The following is an 18,889-nucleotide window of genomic DNA, read 5'->3' on the forward strand; positions in this document are numbered from 1 at the left end:
TTAAGTTGAATAGTTCTTAAGTTGAAACACAATGTCTTATGACATTTCTATGTCCTTATCAGCTGAAAATAGCCTGTCAAAATGAAACTTAAAGTTAACTAATGTTTAACTAATATTAACAAATGTAGGAGACCTAGATATAAGGAAATTGTGGATCAAAGCTGTTAATGCCTAATTTTCTGTAATTCAACTTAACCCAAAATGCTTGGGTAGAAAGTGATATGAAGGATTACTGACTTGAATTTCATTCTGTGGAAATACCACACTCAAAGATTTACTCATATAATAACAGAAAAATCTGATTAATTATTCTATGAAATTGCTTTACAGGTAGGAAGCTAGTTGAATATGCTAAATATTTAGAATTTATATGTTTCTTTATTCAAAATTTTTTACTTAGCACTCAGTTATTTTTAGCTATTATCCTGTTTTCTGGGGATTATGTCAGTTAACAAAAAAGATAAAAAATCCATGAACCCTTGGGACTTATGTTCTAGAGAGTGGAGAGGAATAGTCAACAAAGCAAATAAATCATATTCACGGTATGTTAGAAGGAAAGTACTGTGGAGAAAACTGAAGCAAATAGAGGAAATTGTGAGTGCCAGGATGAAGTTTGCACTGTAATTAGATAGTCATGGAAGGACTCACTGAGAAGGCCTCATCTAAGCAAGGTTTGAAAGAAATGAGAAAGTAAGCATTGTAATATCTGGGAGAATAACATTCCAGGCAAGGGATCCCAAGTTTAAAAGCCCTGAGGTAAGATCCTATCTCACATGCCCAAACAAAGATGGCAGCCTGGCTGGAGCAGCGTGGATGAGGGAGAAAGTAGGAAAAGAGTTCCAAAAAGTCATTACTTTCTCCTTTGGCAGTATTAAGGGGTAGGAGTGGGACGGTGGCATTGCAGATAGTATAGGATCTCATAATTCATTGTAAAAATTTTGGCTTTTATTGGTAGTGCAATGGAGAAGCATTGTGAGGTCTTAAGGAAAAGCATGACATGACCAGAGTTATATTTTTCAAGGAATATTTAGAGAGCTCCCTGAAACATGTTGTCCTTGATAAAATTTGCAAGCCAGTTTTTGAGGCACCAAATTACGAGGAGGGAATAAAAGCTTTTACTCACCTTCAGGAAATAATGACTTTTGTATAGTTTTCTAATGGTGAATGTGATTATGGTATGGGGTTTGAGATGGGAATGGACCTCTTTTGCTATGGTTTACACTATTTTCATAAGGTTGATGGCCAGCTTTTACCTCTTGCATGTAACCTATTGAAGAGGAGTCTCTTGGCAGAAATTATTGAAGATCATCTGGCGAACAGAAATAAAGAAAACACCGACCAACTTGCAGCATGAGTGAGAGTTGGCTTTCTTTGGTCCATAATATTTTAAATTATTAATATTAAAGTTATGATTTTTGTTAATAAGGAATACAGAGAATAAATTGATGGAAACATTTACTAAAAACTTAAAAAACAGCTGCTATGTTGCAGATAGACCCTAAAGAGGTGAGAGTTGTAGCAGGAAGACCTGTTCAGATCCTTATTGCAGTGCACAGGTGCAAGATGATGAAAGCTCTTGGACCAAGATGGTTTTAGTAGAGGTGGTGAGAAGTGTTTGGATGCTGGATATATTTTGAAGGTAAAGCCAACAAGATTTGCAGAAAAGTTGGATGTAGGAAGAAGGAAAACAAGAGCAGGCAAGCATGACTCCAAGTTGTTCGTCCTGGGTAATAGAAAGGATAATATTATTTAATGAGATTGGGAACACTGGGGGTGAAGAAAGGGAACTCAGTTTGAGATATAAGTTTGAGGTACCTATTAGACAGTCGCATAAATGGATCAAGAAGGCAGTTGGATTCTGTATCTGGACCTTAGGAGAGATCAAGCCTGGAGATATAAGTGTGGGAGGCATCGGTATAGATGGTATTTAAATCTGTGAGCTTTGGTGGGATCGCTAAGTGAGTGTGGATAGAACAGAAGACAAGGCCAAGGACTGGGCACCATGGTACTCCAATATTAGAAAGTTAGGGAGGAAAGTAGTAAGTAGAGAGGGAGATTGGGAATGGGTAGCTGGAGGCAAACAAAGACAGTGTGGTATCCTGGAAATCAATGGATAATCAATTGTTTCAAATGCTGTTAATAGATCAAGTATGGTGGAGACTGAAAATTGATCATTTAGAGGCTCCTGTTGACCACCCAGAGCCAGAGTCAGAGCCTTTGTTTGTGCTGTGCTAGAAACACAGTGGCAAATTGTTGCGCTGTCACCTTTTCCTAAGCTTCATACAGATCACCCCCTTTCTCCAAACGTATGCTTTCTTTTTTTTTTCCCATGCTGGGTAAAATACAAGTGATTAGGTTCATTTTTTAAAGTTATCGTTGTGATCTTATTCTCCCTCTCTGAATAAATATCACATTAATCATGATTAGATTTAAGAGGTTCCACAAGTCTCAACCACTCATTTACATACATGTTCTTTGACCACACCTATAGATAGCTGATCTCATCCTATACATCTGAAAATTATTGTTCTATCCTCTGGTGTCACCTTACTTTCAAATTGTTATACCAATTTCACTGACACACTTAGAGATTGATAAAGGGGATTTTAAAATGTTCGTCAAGTTGTCAACTCCATCCACTTCCACTACTCATTTCAAAGTTTCTTATCCTTATTAATGATCCTTAAGTAGCCTTCATTTTCCCATCCATCCACTCAGTAAACTTCTATCATTGGGGAGGCTGTTAGGAATATAGCTTTTCCAGTAATCTAAAGCAGAGGTAGTAATATAAATAGAAAAACATAATAATAAGGGGCCATTATCCATACTAGAATTTTGATTATTTGCTGCATAAAACGTCTTTAAATTATATTCTAATTATCAAAGTAAAAATGCCATAGAGGCCCTCAAATCTTATCCATCTGCAAGGGAAACATGATTTATATAGTACCCTTACACTAATAAAAATAATTTATTTGGATGAGTAGAGTGTAATATTGATTTAGTCGTTTAGTGGTAAAAAGAGATGATCTCTCATGAGTTTTTTTTTTTCTCTTTATCTGTGAAAGTTAATTTCAAAGAAGAGTGTAATTTTAAATCTAAAAAACTGGTGGTTAATCAGGCTGATATTTTCAGTTGGAATAAATTCCTTTGACAGCATGAACATGTATCCACTAACATGTCTGTAATGGAAGTCATTTCAGAAGACACTAGACTGCCACAGACTTCCCACAGCCTCTCAGCAAGACAGTGGTGGTCTTGAGGAATGATACTTTTCATCTTTTTGAAGATAGACACCCTCCAGTTGTTACCCCACAGGAAATCAGGAAGTATGCTAAACTATCCAGTGGAGTTGGAATTACACAGCGAGGTTCCAGTGGAAATATCTTATCCAATATTATGATTTATTTTGAAGGAGAGTTTTTTTAAAAAAGAAAAAAAAAAATGATGGAAATAAGCTGCACAAAACATGGCCAAACAGCTGTCTGGTTTTCTATCTCAGAAACAGCTTGGGACTAACTATGCTCACAAGATCTCTTGGCGGAGTAGCCTGATGAAAATACAAAAGCTGTGAGGAGAAGTATTCTTTTGCTGAAGCCTTTCTTTAGCGATCATATGGTTTATTAACGTAAATGAGAACATGTTCACCATGTTTTAAAGTTCCTGTATGTTTAAATGAGGCACTTACTGATTCCATGTATAGCACAAATACAGTATAGCATTAACGCTAAATAAACCTTAATAATTTTTGGAAAACTTAATTCTAGACATGGTCTGATTTTCTCCCTTCAAATAGCATTTTTAGGAGCAGTCAAGTAAGAGCTTGATAAGACAGAAATTTAGCATGAATTCAAGGGCACTGGTGAATTTTTGGATGCCAAAATTAATCTGTAAGGGGAATTCATTTTAATTGCTTCATACATCTATTTTTCATTCTTTACCATTTAATGGATACCTTCTTAAGTAATAGAGACAACTTGATTTTAAACACATTTCTGGCTAACCTGTTAGATGCCAGAACTGTGGAATATACAAGATCTGTCTTACTCTTAAAATTTTCTACATCAGATGGGGAGGATAGTCAATATTTGGAGATTTATTATTTCAGAAGACCTTGTATTTTATCATCCTCAAAAGTTGATTTAAGTGAATTTATTCTTTACTAAGTATCCAAGGTAGGTTCAATTAGCTGGGACATTTCATATTTTTATCAGGAAGCATTTTGAGTCTATTCTTTGTGGCATCAGAATTAGTTTCTCATCTCAGAGTTTGCTGTATTTATTTCTCTAGTGACTCAGTAGTTTATTGGCAGTCAGTTTGTAAAATTCTCTCAGGGATTATCTAAATGCAGAATGTTAGGAATGGAGACACGTATTGCCTCTGCCGTCAAAAAGTGTAATTAACACAAATGATATATTGTCTTGCAAAAGTGGATGAAAATTCCAGTGGGTGACCTCAAGTCACAGTTCCCAGTGCACTTACAGACTGTTGTGTTCCTTAATAGCTCCCAGCCCAGCACAGGACTCCTTTCTTCTTTTTCTTATTTTATTTTTAACATCTTTATTGGAAGATAATTGCTTTACAATGGTGTGTTAGTTTCTGCTTTATAACAAAGTGCATCAGCTATACATATACATATATCCCCATATCCCCTCCCACCCTTCCTATCCCACCCCTCGAGGTGGTCACAAAGCACCAAGCTGATCTCCCTGTGCTATGTGGCTGCTTCCCACTAGCTATCTGTTTTGCATTTGGTTGTGTATATATGTCCATGCCACTCTCTCACTTCGACCCAGCTTACCCTTCTGCCTCCCCATGTCCTCAAGTCCATTCTTTACGTCTGCATCTTTATTCCTGTCCTACCCCTAGGATTTTCAGAACCTTTTGTTTTTCAGATTCCATATATATGTGTTCCATACTGTATTTGTTTTTCTCTTTCTGACTTACTTCACTCTGTATGACAGACTCTAGGTCCATCCACCTCACTACAAATAACTCAATTTCGTTTCTTTTTATGGCTGAGTAATATTCCATCCAAAGATGTGCCACATCTTCTTTATCCATTTATCTGTCGATGGACACTTAGGTTGCCTCCATGTCCTGGCTACTGCAAATAGAGCTGCAATGAACATTGTAGTACATGACTATTTTTGAATTATGGTTTTCTCAGGATATATGCCCAGTAGCGGGATTGCTGGGTCTTATGGTAGTTGTATTTGTGGTTTTTTAAGGAACCTCCATACTGTTCTCCATAATGGCTGTATCAATTTACATTCCCACCAACAGTGCAAGAGTGTTCCCTTTTCTCCACACCCTCTCCAGCATTTATTGTTTGTAGAATTTTTGATGATGGCCATTCCGACTGGTATGAGGTGATACCTCACTGTAGTTTTGATTTGCCTTTCTCTAATGATTAGTGATGTTGAGCATCCTTTCATGTGTTTGTTGGCAATCTGTATATCTTCTTTGGAGAAATGTCTATTTAGGTCTTCCACCCATTTTTTAATATTGAGCTGCATAAGCTGTTTGTATATTTTGGAGATTCATCCTTTGTCCATTGATTCATTTGCAAATATTTTCTCCCATTCTGAGGGTTGTCTTTTCATCTTATGGTTTCCTTTGCTTTTTAGCCTCCTGTGTGTGCGTACACATGGTGGGTGTGTGTGTGTGTGTGTGTGTGTGTGTGTGTTCAGTCCAAAACTTACCACTCAATTTCAGTTTCTTTAACAATTTTAATCTCATTTGATTTATTGCATAGGTAATAATGCATTTACAAAGTACAAAAAAGTGAAAGTAGTTCTTCCTGTCATTATATTGAGAGTTTCCTTATTCTTTTGTAAGGTACATATAATTCACTGTATAGATGTATAATTTATTTAACCAGTCTCACATTGATGGATGTTAGATTGTTTCCAGTCTTCTGCTATTACCAAAAAATGTGGTGGGAATTCAATATAGTTGTACATTTCATTAATTTCATGTTAATTAGTGATATATATATATAGATATATATATATAGGGTGATTCCCCAGAAGTGGAATTTCTAAGTAAAATATTCTGTGCATTTGTAATTTTGACAGTTATTGCTAAATTCACCTTCATAAGGGCCTGTGCCACTTTACACTCACACCTGTAAGTATGTGAGGATTGCTGTACCTCTTTAGTCTTGCCATCCGGGAGTATTATCAATATTTTAGGATTCTGACAACCTGAAAAACTGGAAAAGGTTTTTAGAGTGGTTTTAATTAACGGTTCTGTTATGAGTGAGGCTCACTATCTTATCAAAAGTTTAATAGCCATTTATATTTCCCTTTCTTTGAATAGTCCTCTTACATCTTCTGTCTGTTTTTGTGTTGTTGGTATTTTTTCTTGTTGATTTATAGGAGTTCTTTAGGCATTAGAAAAATAATTCCTTTATCTGTGATAGAAGTACTTCTTATTTTATCAAATGGTTTATTCCCCATTAGAATTCTCTGCTCTCATGAAATCCCTGTTAGAATATGTGGGCCCCATGCCTCCAAATTAGCTTTGGAGGGTAATTCCTTGACCTTTTCTCCACTTTTTGTTTTGTTTTGTTTTGTTTTGTTTTGTTTTTTTGCTGTACGCGGGCCTCTCACTGTTGTGGTCTCTCCCGTTGTGGAGCACAGGCTGCAGACGCACAGGCTCATCAGCCATGGCTCATGGGCCCAGCCGCTCCGCGGCATGTGGGATCTTCCCGGACTGGGGCACGAACCCGTGTCCCCTGCATCGGCAGGCGGACTCTCAACCACTGCGCCACCAGGGAAGCCCTTCTCCACTTTTTACATGGAAAATGGCATGGTTAGATTTGATTTCTTCTGGTGTCAATTGTACTAAATTATTTTCCTGAAAAAATTACCATCCTGTCCAGGTTTTAATATATTTTCATAGAGTTTATTTTTCATAGAATGTGTTATATCCTTGGTAAATTTTTTGCCTTCTTGATCTATCAATTACTAAAAAACAAACAACAACAACAACAAAAACCAGCTTATTGAAATTTCTCACTGTGCTTGGAGATTTGTGTAGTTTTTCTTATAATGTGTCCATTTTTGCTCTCCATATTTTAAGGCTATATAATTGGATACTTTCAAGTTCAGAATAAAAAAAAATTAAGCTCCTGATGGTTTCTTGCTTTTGTCTGATATTTTGTAACTTTATTATACCAAGTTTTCTGGTTTCCCACTATATACTACAGTCTTAAATAATGTTAGGGTACAATAATTCTCAGAAAAAGAATGACTGACAAGAATTTATAGAAATCCTAGGAAAGTCAAGTAGATGCACTGCCTTGGAACAGAGAAATATGGGTAATTGCAGTATATACAACACACCTGAAATATAAGCAAATAAATTGCATGTATATGTACTAAAGCATTCATAAAATTTCTCAATTACTTCACTGCATTCCAGTAAGTAAATATGAACCTGTATCTGCCTGACGAACTGGGAGAAAGGGAGCTTAACTTTATTTTTCTAAGAAAAATTAAAACCAGATATTTAATTTTTGGTAACTTTAATTGTCAAATGATTTCCCACCTTGCGTAGATTCACATCTCTTTGATCAATGGGAGACCAAGTGCTGATGATCTGTCTCCTGAACTGCTAGAATTTACCTCCGCCCGCTATATTCGCCTGAGATTTCAGAGGATCCGCACCTTGAATGCCGATTTGATGATGTTTGCTCACAAAGACCCAAGAGAAATTGACCCCATTGTCACACGAAGAGTAAGTTACAATGAATCATACTGGAACTTGTGAATGATATTGCACCCATCGTTTTAATTGTCTGTTAAATAGTTTTAAAAGATATCTTTCAGTGAAGGAGTGAAAGACTTTGAAATTCCACAGACCTTCCTTTGTTTAAATCTAAGCTCTGCCACTTATTAGATGTGTAACATTTATCAAACTTTTTAACGTTTCTAAACTTTAATTTCCTCTTTGGTACAATGGAGATCGTAATGCCTAGATCATTATCTTAATTTTGAGGCCTAAGTTAGTTTTTCGACACTTTGGGTAATCCATACTACTATTATAATTGGCTTTGGGGGGTGGTTACTACAGGAAGAGAATGGGCTTTGAAACATTTTTGGTTGCAACGCACACTAAGAAGTACATTTTATATCATGACTCAGTACACACACACACACACACACATCACATGACATCTTGATAACCTTTAATGTGCATAGATCAGCTGGTGATGTGGAAATGCAGATTCGGATTCAGTAGGTCTAGGGCAGAACTGAGAAACTGCAATTCTAATAAATTCCCAGGTGATATGGATGTCACCGTTCTGTGGACCATTTTGTCTAATTAAATAATTTAGTTTTATGCTTCATTAATGAATCACAAGGCACTGCTAGTTCAAAAGAGCGCTGCTATAGGAAAAAAGTGATCATATATACTATTTTATTTTCCTTTATGAAGTGAATATCAGGAAAAAATGGTCATAGCATCCTTTCAACAGATCATTGAAAGTAGGAGCTACCAAGTGTTGTTTTCCAGTGTTAAACAGGAATTTGAGAGATTATGACATAGACGATCAACCCAAGTTGCTATGAGTGATAACTGTTCTTTCTCCTATCCACGCCTCACCGTATTCACTGGTTTACTCATCTCCTTTATATGCTGCTACACAGCCAAGACACTATTACCAAGAGAGTCAATTCAGCAGTAAATCCATAGAACAAATATATGCTAACAGCGGAGGAGAAAAGAGGATTGTAGGGAGAAACTGAGATTGTGAGAAAAAGCATCGCTCTAGAATGACCCTACTAAGGTTAGACGGTTGCCACGAATTACCAAATTGCTGAACCGGCAGGCTGAATACCGAAGGGTGGTACTTTTCACAGTTCCTGAGTACCCCTCGCATATTTTCTCTTCTCATTACTTAACTTACTCACACCTAACCTCTCCATCATGGCAAAATAACTTTTAAAGTTTTATTGTCCCCATGCAACACGTGTTGGATGTGTTAGTGCCCTTATTTCCAAACCTGAAATAATTTTACCTTGTCTTATATTTCAGTATATTGTAAATTGTTTTATGCAACAGTAATCATTATTTTTCACCAATGTTTAGATTCTTCACTTGTTAAAAAAAAGATTTTTAATTATAATTTTGGCATGACTTAAAAATACACACCAAGGAAGACTGAATAATTTTGAAGTGAAATTTAATCTTTCCTGACAGTATATCTATCAAAGAAAAAAATCAATGGAAATAAATGTGTTCTTTTTATCATCTTTTGCGGAAAGCAGAGAGGGGTTAGGGTGCACATCTATTATTTATAACTTCATTGTACATGAGCCTTTAAAATAGTGCAGTAAAATTCAACATATAAATATGTTTTTTGAAAGTACTCAAGTTCTGTAAACACTACATATAAATTTAAATATATAAAAATAGGATATTGAATTTTAGCTCCTCTTCATGACACAGAAATGAAGCATTGCACATTTATATTTAAAGCAAATTCCCCAATTTTAAAAACACCTACAAAACTACTGTCTCAGCTTTCTGAGCAACTATCCCTGTTTGTATCTGTATTATAAGGTGATGAAGTTAGTGAAAAGCAGACTTTTTTATGTCTAAGCTACACCTAAACTCCCTTGCAAGTTACAACAATGTGAGGTCTAAGTATATCAAGTAAGATAAAGTAACAAAAATATTATAAAAGATACTATACATAAATAGCAAAAACAAACAAAAAGAATTTTAAAACGAAGTAAAGAAAAGAAGTAAATTGGAAAAGGGAATTTGTATTCAGGGAACTTTGTGTCCACCTACTTATTCTCACTAAATGTGTGGGGTTTTTTTTTAGTGTAAATAATTGGAATAATAGAACTGTCTACCATAAGTTGGTTATTTGGATTCCATAAGGTAATATGAAGTACTCTCACAACTATAAAATGCTACATACAAATTAAGTAAAATTTTTACATAGTCCTGCTCTGTAATTACAAATGATCTTTTAAAAATAACTGAGTAGATGAAAATAATTAGAAACAGTCCTGTTAACTCAGATAGGAAAGTAATTGCATGGATATTTTAATATTTAATATTTAATATTTTTCATAATAATGAAAAAAGTATTCTGCACATCTAGTTTACTTCTCACATTATGTTAAATCAATCTTATAATTAATTTTCATTTTCTTCTTGATATGGTTAAGAAATGTGTTGTTATGAGCGCTATTTCCCTAAATTTGTTGATTCTTTTCAAATCCATCGAGTAAAACAGTCTGCGTATGATTCACGAACACTGATGTTCCTATAATGATAATAAAAAAGGTTTTCTTTCTTTCAACTTTTATGAAGAATTAGTGCCCTTGCTCCCCCGCCCCATAACAATTTGCTCTCAATAATAAATACTCCAGCATGGAGTATTTGTACTGTGCAGTCCTTTGTACTGTCTGTAAGAAAGAAATTTCTAAGATGCCCACCTAACATAAATTAGAGGCATTCTGTCCCTGGGCTATGATTTCAATGTGAGGAGTTACTGGATACTTTTGTGAACCTTCTGTTGTTCTCTAGTGCTTCAAACTAAGGATACAAGCAGAAAGCCAAGTTTTTAACTGAATGTTCCCTTTTGTTGCTTTCACCTTGCAGTAGTCTTAATAGGATTTCTCTCTGGATTGCTTTTTTGCAGTATTACTACTCGGTCAAGGATATTTCGGTTGGAGGGATGTGCATCTGCTATGGTCATGCCAGGGCTTGTCCACTTGATCCAGTGACAAATGTATGTATATTTATAGGATGCTTTGGTAAAATGAAGCTTTGAACTGTAAAATGCTTCATGAGAAGCTTTGCTGACAGGGACGCTGTGAATGGGTATCAGACCCCCACTTAACAGAAAGCCGTGCCAGGGTGAAATAGAGCTGGCAGGTAGGATGATAGACTTTGAAGGCAGCCATCGCAGTATCAGAAAACAAATTAGTTTTCTTCCAAAAAGGCTCCAAACTGGTCTATATATTTTGAAACCTTTCTAGCTATGACAGCCAGCTGTATGATTTAGCTTTAAAGAACTCCTGTCATCAATCAACCTGACCCTTTCTTTTAAGAATTTTCATCGAAAAAATTAATGCAAACAAATGAAAAATGTACATGGAAATAAATCTAAATGACCATGGAACCGGAGGCTGAGGTAGGACAGGGGCAGGAAGGAAGAGAGTATTCAAGAGAGCTTGAAACCACCAGGTCAGAAAATGCTGGAATGGTTTTGGGTTGAATTTTTCATTAATGACAATGGACTAAATGAACATAACCTAAAAAAGAAGATGAATGAGCATCTGTTTTTCTCAGTCATAAATAAACTGGTGAAATAGAAAATCACCCACTTTATAATGTATGGAAGAAATGTATTCAATAGTAAGATCAGTGAATGTAGCTACATATGTAAAGATTTCTTTTCCTACTAAAACTGTAATGCAAATGGTATTTCTCAAATAGTATTAGTTTTCTGACTAATGCATCATAGTATTACCTCCTCGGGAAGATTCAAACCCCTGGCATATTTTTCTGGGCAAGGTTGTGGTCCTGCTTTCTTCAGAGTGTGGGCACTGTCTATCAGGGGTATTGATGAGCAGTATTTCCCAAGCTTTGAGAGATCAGGTGGCAGCTTTGGAGGGCCAGTTCCATGTGATGAAATAAGACTGTACTCAAAACACACACAGACAGGAGATTCAGACTTGGGGTATTAGATTTCTATTCTATTCATGCCCCTCCATGCCTAGGAATCGACTCTTTCCCCTCTTCCTACACCAAATGTTAATTGTACTTTGAGGGAATCCTTAAAATGGATACATCCCACCCAGAAGACCTGTGGATCTCAGGAATCAGAGAAGGGATTCTAGTCTTCTAGACTACTTCCAGCTGGTCCTCTTCTCTCTTCTATGTCTGAGCCCAGTGATTCCAGAGCCAGCCTGGATCTCCCTCCCTAAGCTGGTGTTGATCAAATATACCCACTCCCAAGGCTGGCACCTCTTCCTTCCCAGACTGACGGGAGTTTTAGATTTTGGTACATAGTCTTGATGTTTCCTTTTCTCTTCATTCTGCCTTTCAGGGGAAGCCTCTCATTTATGGTTCCAAAGAATGCTGAAAGTATGCTTTTTCCCCATTTTTTGACTAGAAATCCCGCTGTGAATGTGAGCACAACACGTGTGGTGATAGCTGTGATCAGTGCTGTCCTGGATTTCATCAGAAACCGTGGAGAGCAGGCACTTTTCTGACCAAAACTGAATGTGAAGGTATGTTCTGACAAGCCAGCACCATGGGTAACCCTTCCTTCCCTATCACAGGTGATATAAACATGTGCTGATTTCAGGTGAGCGCATATTTCCAGTTCATATAATTTATCCAAGACAGTAGCCGGTGCGCTCTTTTACCCTCCTGTTTTAGAGTTTTCAAGTTTTTTTTTTTTAATTTGACAAATATTTACAAAACACCCACGAATTTACCACTGTGTGAGAATAATGAGAAATAGATAAAAGCATAGTATACACTTACTGTCATCAGGGGTGAATCTGAAGCTTACAGCATAATATATATACAAATGTAAATAAACATTCAATAAAACCTACAGGGTATAGAGATTAACCTTCTAAACACGTATGTTTATAAAATGGTTCTGAAACCAGTATAGCTCCAGATCCTTCTGCCTGTTCCCTTTGTAGTTCCTCCCCTAAATAGCTCAGGTAAATAGTAAATAGCTTTTGAGTACCCATCATCTAATAAATGGAGAAAAACCAGAGGGAAGAGATCAGACCCTACAGGTTAGAGTCAGTTTGTTATCTGGGAAAGAAAGGACTCTGATTCATTAGTTATACTTATTAAAGGGTAGTGTTTGGGGGCAGTAGCTGGGAAGAATAGGAGAGTAAAACGTAACAGAGAGAAGGCAAGAAGTCAAATTTGTGGAGAAAGAATATTTATTTTAATAATAGGCATTAATATTTTAAATGTGTGGTTTCACATTAATAACGGTATAAAATGCTACTATTAGAAATGGTATCAGTGACAATCATTAGCATAAACTACGCTATAGTAATTATTGGACAGTGACAACCAAGAAAAAGCCGGTAATGAAAAACCATAAAAGAACTGGCTATGCAAACATTTGCCAACAAATACTCATTTATACTTTAATATTATCACTTTTGAAGTTTTCCCTGAAGGGAAGTACCCAAGAAAGGTAGCAGATGACTTTGTAGCCTAATATGGCCAACTGTCCCAACACAGTGACAGGGAAGCTAGAGAAACTTCTGTTTCTGGAGATCTGTTCAGGCCAAGACGAGACCTAAAAACAAAGGCTTCTGCTGAACTATAAATCCGAACTAGCCAGAAAGCCCAATTGTATTGAATTCAAATATTAATATTTTAGTGAATCAGTCCTAATCACATTTTTTCAGTTCAGTAGGTGTATGTGGTCACCAAAACAGGCTTGGTAGCCATTTTAAACCAATACCAACCTTATGTATTTATTGAATAAAAATATTTATCAGGTATCATGTGTCAGACAAGATACGTCCTTAAAATTATTGAATTGTAGCAGACTTTAATCATAAAATATTCCCCAAACATAAAATACATTTTCTTTTCAGTTTAAGATTCTGCCTATCCTATCAATGTCTTGAGTCCCTTCATTTTCTGCACATATCTCTTTTGCCTTTTGAGTTGTGTCTGAGTGCTTGTGAAGATATTTTGGTTTAGAAATCACTCATTGTTACTGAGATGTATCTGAGGGAATGGGCCACCACTACCCAGTGTTGTAAGGGGGGTGGGTAGCAGATGCCCAGCCCTTGTTTTTTATCATCTGCCCCCAACCCCATTCCTGACAATCCCTCAGGATCTCCACAGCTTGTCCCGACAAGAGCAGACATTCATTCCTAAGACTGAATTTAAGTTAAATGACACCATGAATATCTCTTCTCAAACTTCCTTAAATTTAATTAATTTCTCTTCTGCTTGTAGAATATCAACAGTCACACGTGGAACTTTTGAGCATTTGAGGGTAGGGATTCTTCCTGTTGTCTCTAACATTCTATCACAAAGTTATCATGATGTAACGTTAAGTGGCTCTGCAGAATCCTTTACCACTCTCCACTTGTGTGTATGTGTTTAAACAAGGAAACAGAAAGGATGGATCAGACTTATTAGCAACAGGGATGGACAAAGCAACACAGAAGGAAATTTCCACTTGCTGCTATATACATTTTTATAAAATAGTGTTATTATAAAACAATTTTATCTTTCTTTGTGGAAGAGATGGGAGGTTGTATTTCCAAACTGAGAAAATAATTTCTTTTTTTGAAATCCACATATTAAAGATAGGGGTCTTAACCATAAAACCTTGTATAAATATTGTGCTTTTGGCAATGTACACATTTGTAAAAGCTTATATGAAAATTTTATTTTCCAAGTTGAATTGTGTTCCATTCACCTCTTAATATTTAGAAAAATCCTGCAACGTGACAAATCCCTCTATAAAATGAATAACTGCCTTCTAATTCATTTGAATTTAATTTCGACTTTTATCAGTCTAGCTTATTTGAGGCAGGTTATATCTCTACAGTGCAAAGGATATGTATTCCATTGCTAAGCCTGTACTAACAGACAGTTTCTATCATGTGTCTTGGACATTCTATGAAATAACAAACTGCTGATGACAGAGTGAAAAATGGCTCTTTGTGAGTAGGTATTATCCATGTCCTCTAAGGCTATAGATGAAAGCTGTGCAGGCCCAGGACCTTTAAACAGCAGCCAAGGCTGTAGGAAAGGGCCCTCATACATGGAGTGTGAAAAGGACTGCTCCTCAGGCATCAGTCTTTACCTGCATTAGCTCATGGTTATAAGTACAGTCAGCAATACTAGTTCTAAATAATGTGAGAATAAATTTGTATTCCTCTGTATTTCCCTCTAGTTGTACTTGTAGCAGAAATCTTGACTATTTCTTGCAATATAGTTTTACAAGATTTTTGAGAATTCTTGTGCATTTTCCTAAAGATATAAAACTGCTTATGATGCCTAGTGATTTCTATTTGTGACTACATGTCCCCTAGAATACATTTTGAAAACTCTCCACTAATATAGCAAGAGTACTATATCTTAAATCAAAAGCCAACAAGGTGAAGAAGATATTTGCAACAAACAAGAAAAGGAGATAATATCCTTACTATATGAAGAGATCTTCCATAGCAATAAGAAAAAAATTCAAAACAACCTGTTAAAAATGAGCAAGGATCAAAACAGACATTGCTCAGGAAAAAAATATGATATAACCATATAAAGAAATGATCACACTTACTTATAATTAAGGAAATATCCATTAAAACAATAATAGTACTTTTTTTAAAACTTACCAAAGTGTTCATTCATTCACTCAACATATGTTTGAATGCTCACCGAATGGAAAATGTTGGTAATACACAGTTTTGATGAGGCTGTGGGGAAACAGTTTTATCCTATCTATCGGAGGGAGAGTAATCTGACATAGCATTTGCAGAGGGAATTTTTTTCAAGTTAATTAAAATTAAAATTTCCCATGCCCCTTGACTAGAAATTGCACTTGCAGGAATTTAATCTGTAGATGGACTTGGATAGCTGTACAGGACGTTTTATGATCCTTGTCTTTAGTACCCAATTGCTAATACCACTGCTACTGACATTTACAGGGCTGAGTATTTACTGTCTCAGGCGTTCTGCTAGATGATCTGCATTCTCACCACAACCTAAGAGTTAAGTACCAAAATGACACTAAGACTTGAACTGTCTCCTCAAAGTCACTCAGCTGGCAAATGGGGAGCCGTCTAACACCAGACCCCCACTCCTAACCCCGACCTCCATTGCCCTCCTGGTAGGTACTCAGTGTTGTAAAGGAGAAATCTGGAAACAATGTAACTGCCCACTATTAGGCATCTAATTAATCAAGAAGTACCCAGTGTAGCCTTAGGGAAAACATAATACCAATAGAGAAGGAGCCATGCTATTTACTGTTAGTAAAAAGACAGTTCAGAACAGTATATAAATGTCCCCTTTTGTGGAATTAAAGAGCTGTGTGCCGCACACAGGCCCGTGCACGTGCATACACATGCACACATACGCACACACGTATAGATGTGGAAATCAATGCAAGGACACCTAAGAAACTCAACATATGAGGAAAGACATTGCATAGTATATTTTTTGCCTAGTTGCCATCCTAAAATAAATTCTACCCATTTTTCAAAGCCTTACCCAATTCTTCCTGGGGAAGTAATTTATCATTCCTCTGAACTCCTGTAATGTGATATGAAAAAGAAAAGGAGAAGAAGAGAAGGGGGTTACGAAAACATAGAGGATGAAGATGAGGGGAAGTGGAACAGGGAAAATCATTTGGGAACTTATTTATAATGCATTATGCTAATGATTTTACGTGCATTTTAAATATCCCTACCTAGTAATTACTACTGACCAATTCATGTTTTATATGGAAACTGAGCCTTAGTGAAATGAAGTTCCCTACCTCACAGGACTACTAAGGAGTGAAGAGGACACCCAAATCCAAGACTGGCACAAAATAGCGTGATCTCACCACTGAGCAAACCAGCTCTCATCTTGTCCTGATACCTTGGCACTTATCGTACAAATTTTTCTTATAACTTGAAGGGATTGTGGTAGTGGTTAGCCCTGCAGACTCTGGAGCCCGACTTCAGAGTTTGGCTTACAATACTGACTTGGTGAACTTTTACTAGTTATTTCACTTCTCTTTGCTTGAGATTCCTAATATATGAAAAGAGGTTAATAGAGTCTGTAAGTCACAAAACTATTGGAGAATTAAAATCAGTGGTAATAAATATAAAACATTTAGAACAGAATGTGGCATATAAAAAATCCCTAGGTTTTAGTTATGATTAGTAGTAAAAGAAAGGAATAACATTTGACTCTTGAACAACATGGATTTGAACTGCAAGGGTCCACTTATAGGCGGATTTCTTTCACTAAATGCAGACAACAGTGCTACAGTACTACACAATCCGTGGTTGGTTGAATTGGGTGATGAGAAACCAAGGACAGGGAGGGCTGGCTGCAAAGTTATACTCTAATTTTCCATTGTGCAGAGGATTGGTACCCTTAACTCCTGCATTATTCAGGGGTCAAGTGTATATAGTAAGCATCCTTTTTACCCGTAGTATCTAACACAGAGGTTCACATATAATAATTATTCATTACAGATTACATGGATGTTAATCATTCAGTACCATAGTTCAGTAATTTGTTTGTCGTGATAGGAAATTGTAGGGTGAATTATATGAAATATCAGTTTTATAAGATAAAATCAGTCAAATATTGGCAATTTCATATGCTTCAGCTTAATTTATGTTTTAACTATTTCAAGTTCCATTAAAACATGCAAATTTATTAATATGTCTAATAAATCTAAGTACTTTCTAGAGACCTTTGTATTGATTATATATATATACATATATAATGTAATATAATTTTCCATATGGTATAAAAATCTCTTATGTAACAAAATATTATTTTTAAGTATATCTCAAATTAATGTCTATAAATTTATTTTTCCCTAATGTAGCCTGCAATTGTCATGGGAAAGCTGAAGAATGCTATTATGATGAAAATGTTGCCAGAAGAAATCTGAGTTTAAATATACATGGAAAGTACATTGGAGGGGGTGTGTGCATTAATTGTACTGGAAACACTGCTGGCATAAATTGTGAGACATGCATTGATGGTTTCTTCAGACCCAAAGGGGTAAAGTATGCTTTTTCTTTCATTAAGTGTTATTTTGGCTTTTTCAGACAGAGATGTATTATAGGGAAAAATAATTTTGATAGCTTCTCTAAATAATTGGACTTCAAATTCTCAAAGGTGACTAGAGATATTTCATAGTAGAAACTGTATAAATCTTTCAGGATGTGATATAAAACATTTCCATCTCTCCAGAAAGTCCCATTGTGCCTCATTCCAGTCAATCACCACCCCCAGGCAAACTCTGTTCTGATTTTTAGAGCATAAATTAGTTTTGCCTCTTAGTGAATTTCCTAAAAAAGAAATCATAAAGTACATAAAATTGTTGGTCTTCCTTTCACTCAATTTAACATGTTAAGATTTATTCATGTTGTACACATCAGTAGTTATTTCTTTTAAAAAAATTGCTAAGGAGTAGTCCTTTGCGTGAACATATCTTAATTTTTAATCCATTCTCCTGTTGGTGGATATTTGGGTCATTTCCAGTTTTTGGTTAGCTCCTATAAAACAGTTTTATGTGAGTCTTTTTGTGGTCATGTGTTATTAACCTTGTGTAAATATCTAGGAGTAGAGTACTTGCTTCACAGGATAGATATATGTTTGACTTTATAAGATACTGACAACATTTTGTCAAGTTAGTAATACTGTTTTACATGTTCACCAAAAGTGTATGTAAATTCTAGTTCTTCCACATTATCTGTTATTTGGTCTTGACTATCTTTTTGAATTAGCCATTCTAGTAGATGTGGGTGTAGTAGGTATGGCAAGTGGGTACTAGGCAATCACTAAGTCATTCCCATCAATGCTTGGTGCAACAGCAGATCTTCTATTATGAATTTACAGCAGATCCCATGGATTAAATTCTTACTTTAAGTGTTTATTGGCTGTTCCTATATCTTCTCTTGTGAAGTATTTCTTCAAGTCAAGAAATTGTTCTTTTTTATTCTAGAAATGTATAATTTTAACTTTCAGGGCTATGGCCCATCTCAAGTTAATCTTTGTGTAGGGTATGAAATAATGATTGAGATCTATGTGGTTCATCTGTTGTTCCAGCACCATTTTTGGAAAAATACTTTCTTTTTCTCTTTTGAATTGTTTTGAGGCATTTTTTGAAAACCAGTTG

At 35.8% G+C, this 18,889-nt stretch overlaps 1 protein-coding gene across 1 annotated transcript in view; it reads left to right on the forward strand.

The window, feature by feature from the left end:
- The window catches only part of LAMA2 (laminin subunit alpha 2), a 606,143-nt gene that overhangs the window by 253,546 nt on the left and 333,708 nt on the right, over positions 1 to 18,889 (forward strand). Inside the window, exons 5-8 of the mRNA XM_060283517.2 lie at positions 7,567 to 7,746; positions 10,673 to 10,762; positions 12,152 to 12,269; positions 17,591 to 17,769. Of these exons, the coding sequence (XP_060139500.2) occupies positions 7,567 to 7,746; positions 10,673 to 10,762; positions 12,152 to 12,269; positions 17,591 to 17,769 (567 nt within the window). The remainder of the gene's footprint in view (positions 1 to 7,566; positions 7,747 to 10,672; positions 10,763 to 12,151; positions 12,270 to 17,590; positions 17,770 to 18,889) is intronic.

Source organism: Globicephala melas, chromosome 14, assembly GCF_963455315.2.
Source record: "Globicephala melas chromosome 14, mGloMel1.2, whole genome shotgun sequence".
NCBI classification, from domain to species: domain Eukaryota; kingdom Metazoa; phylum Chordata; class Mammalia; order Artiodactyla; family Delphinidae; genus Globicephala; species Globicephala melas.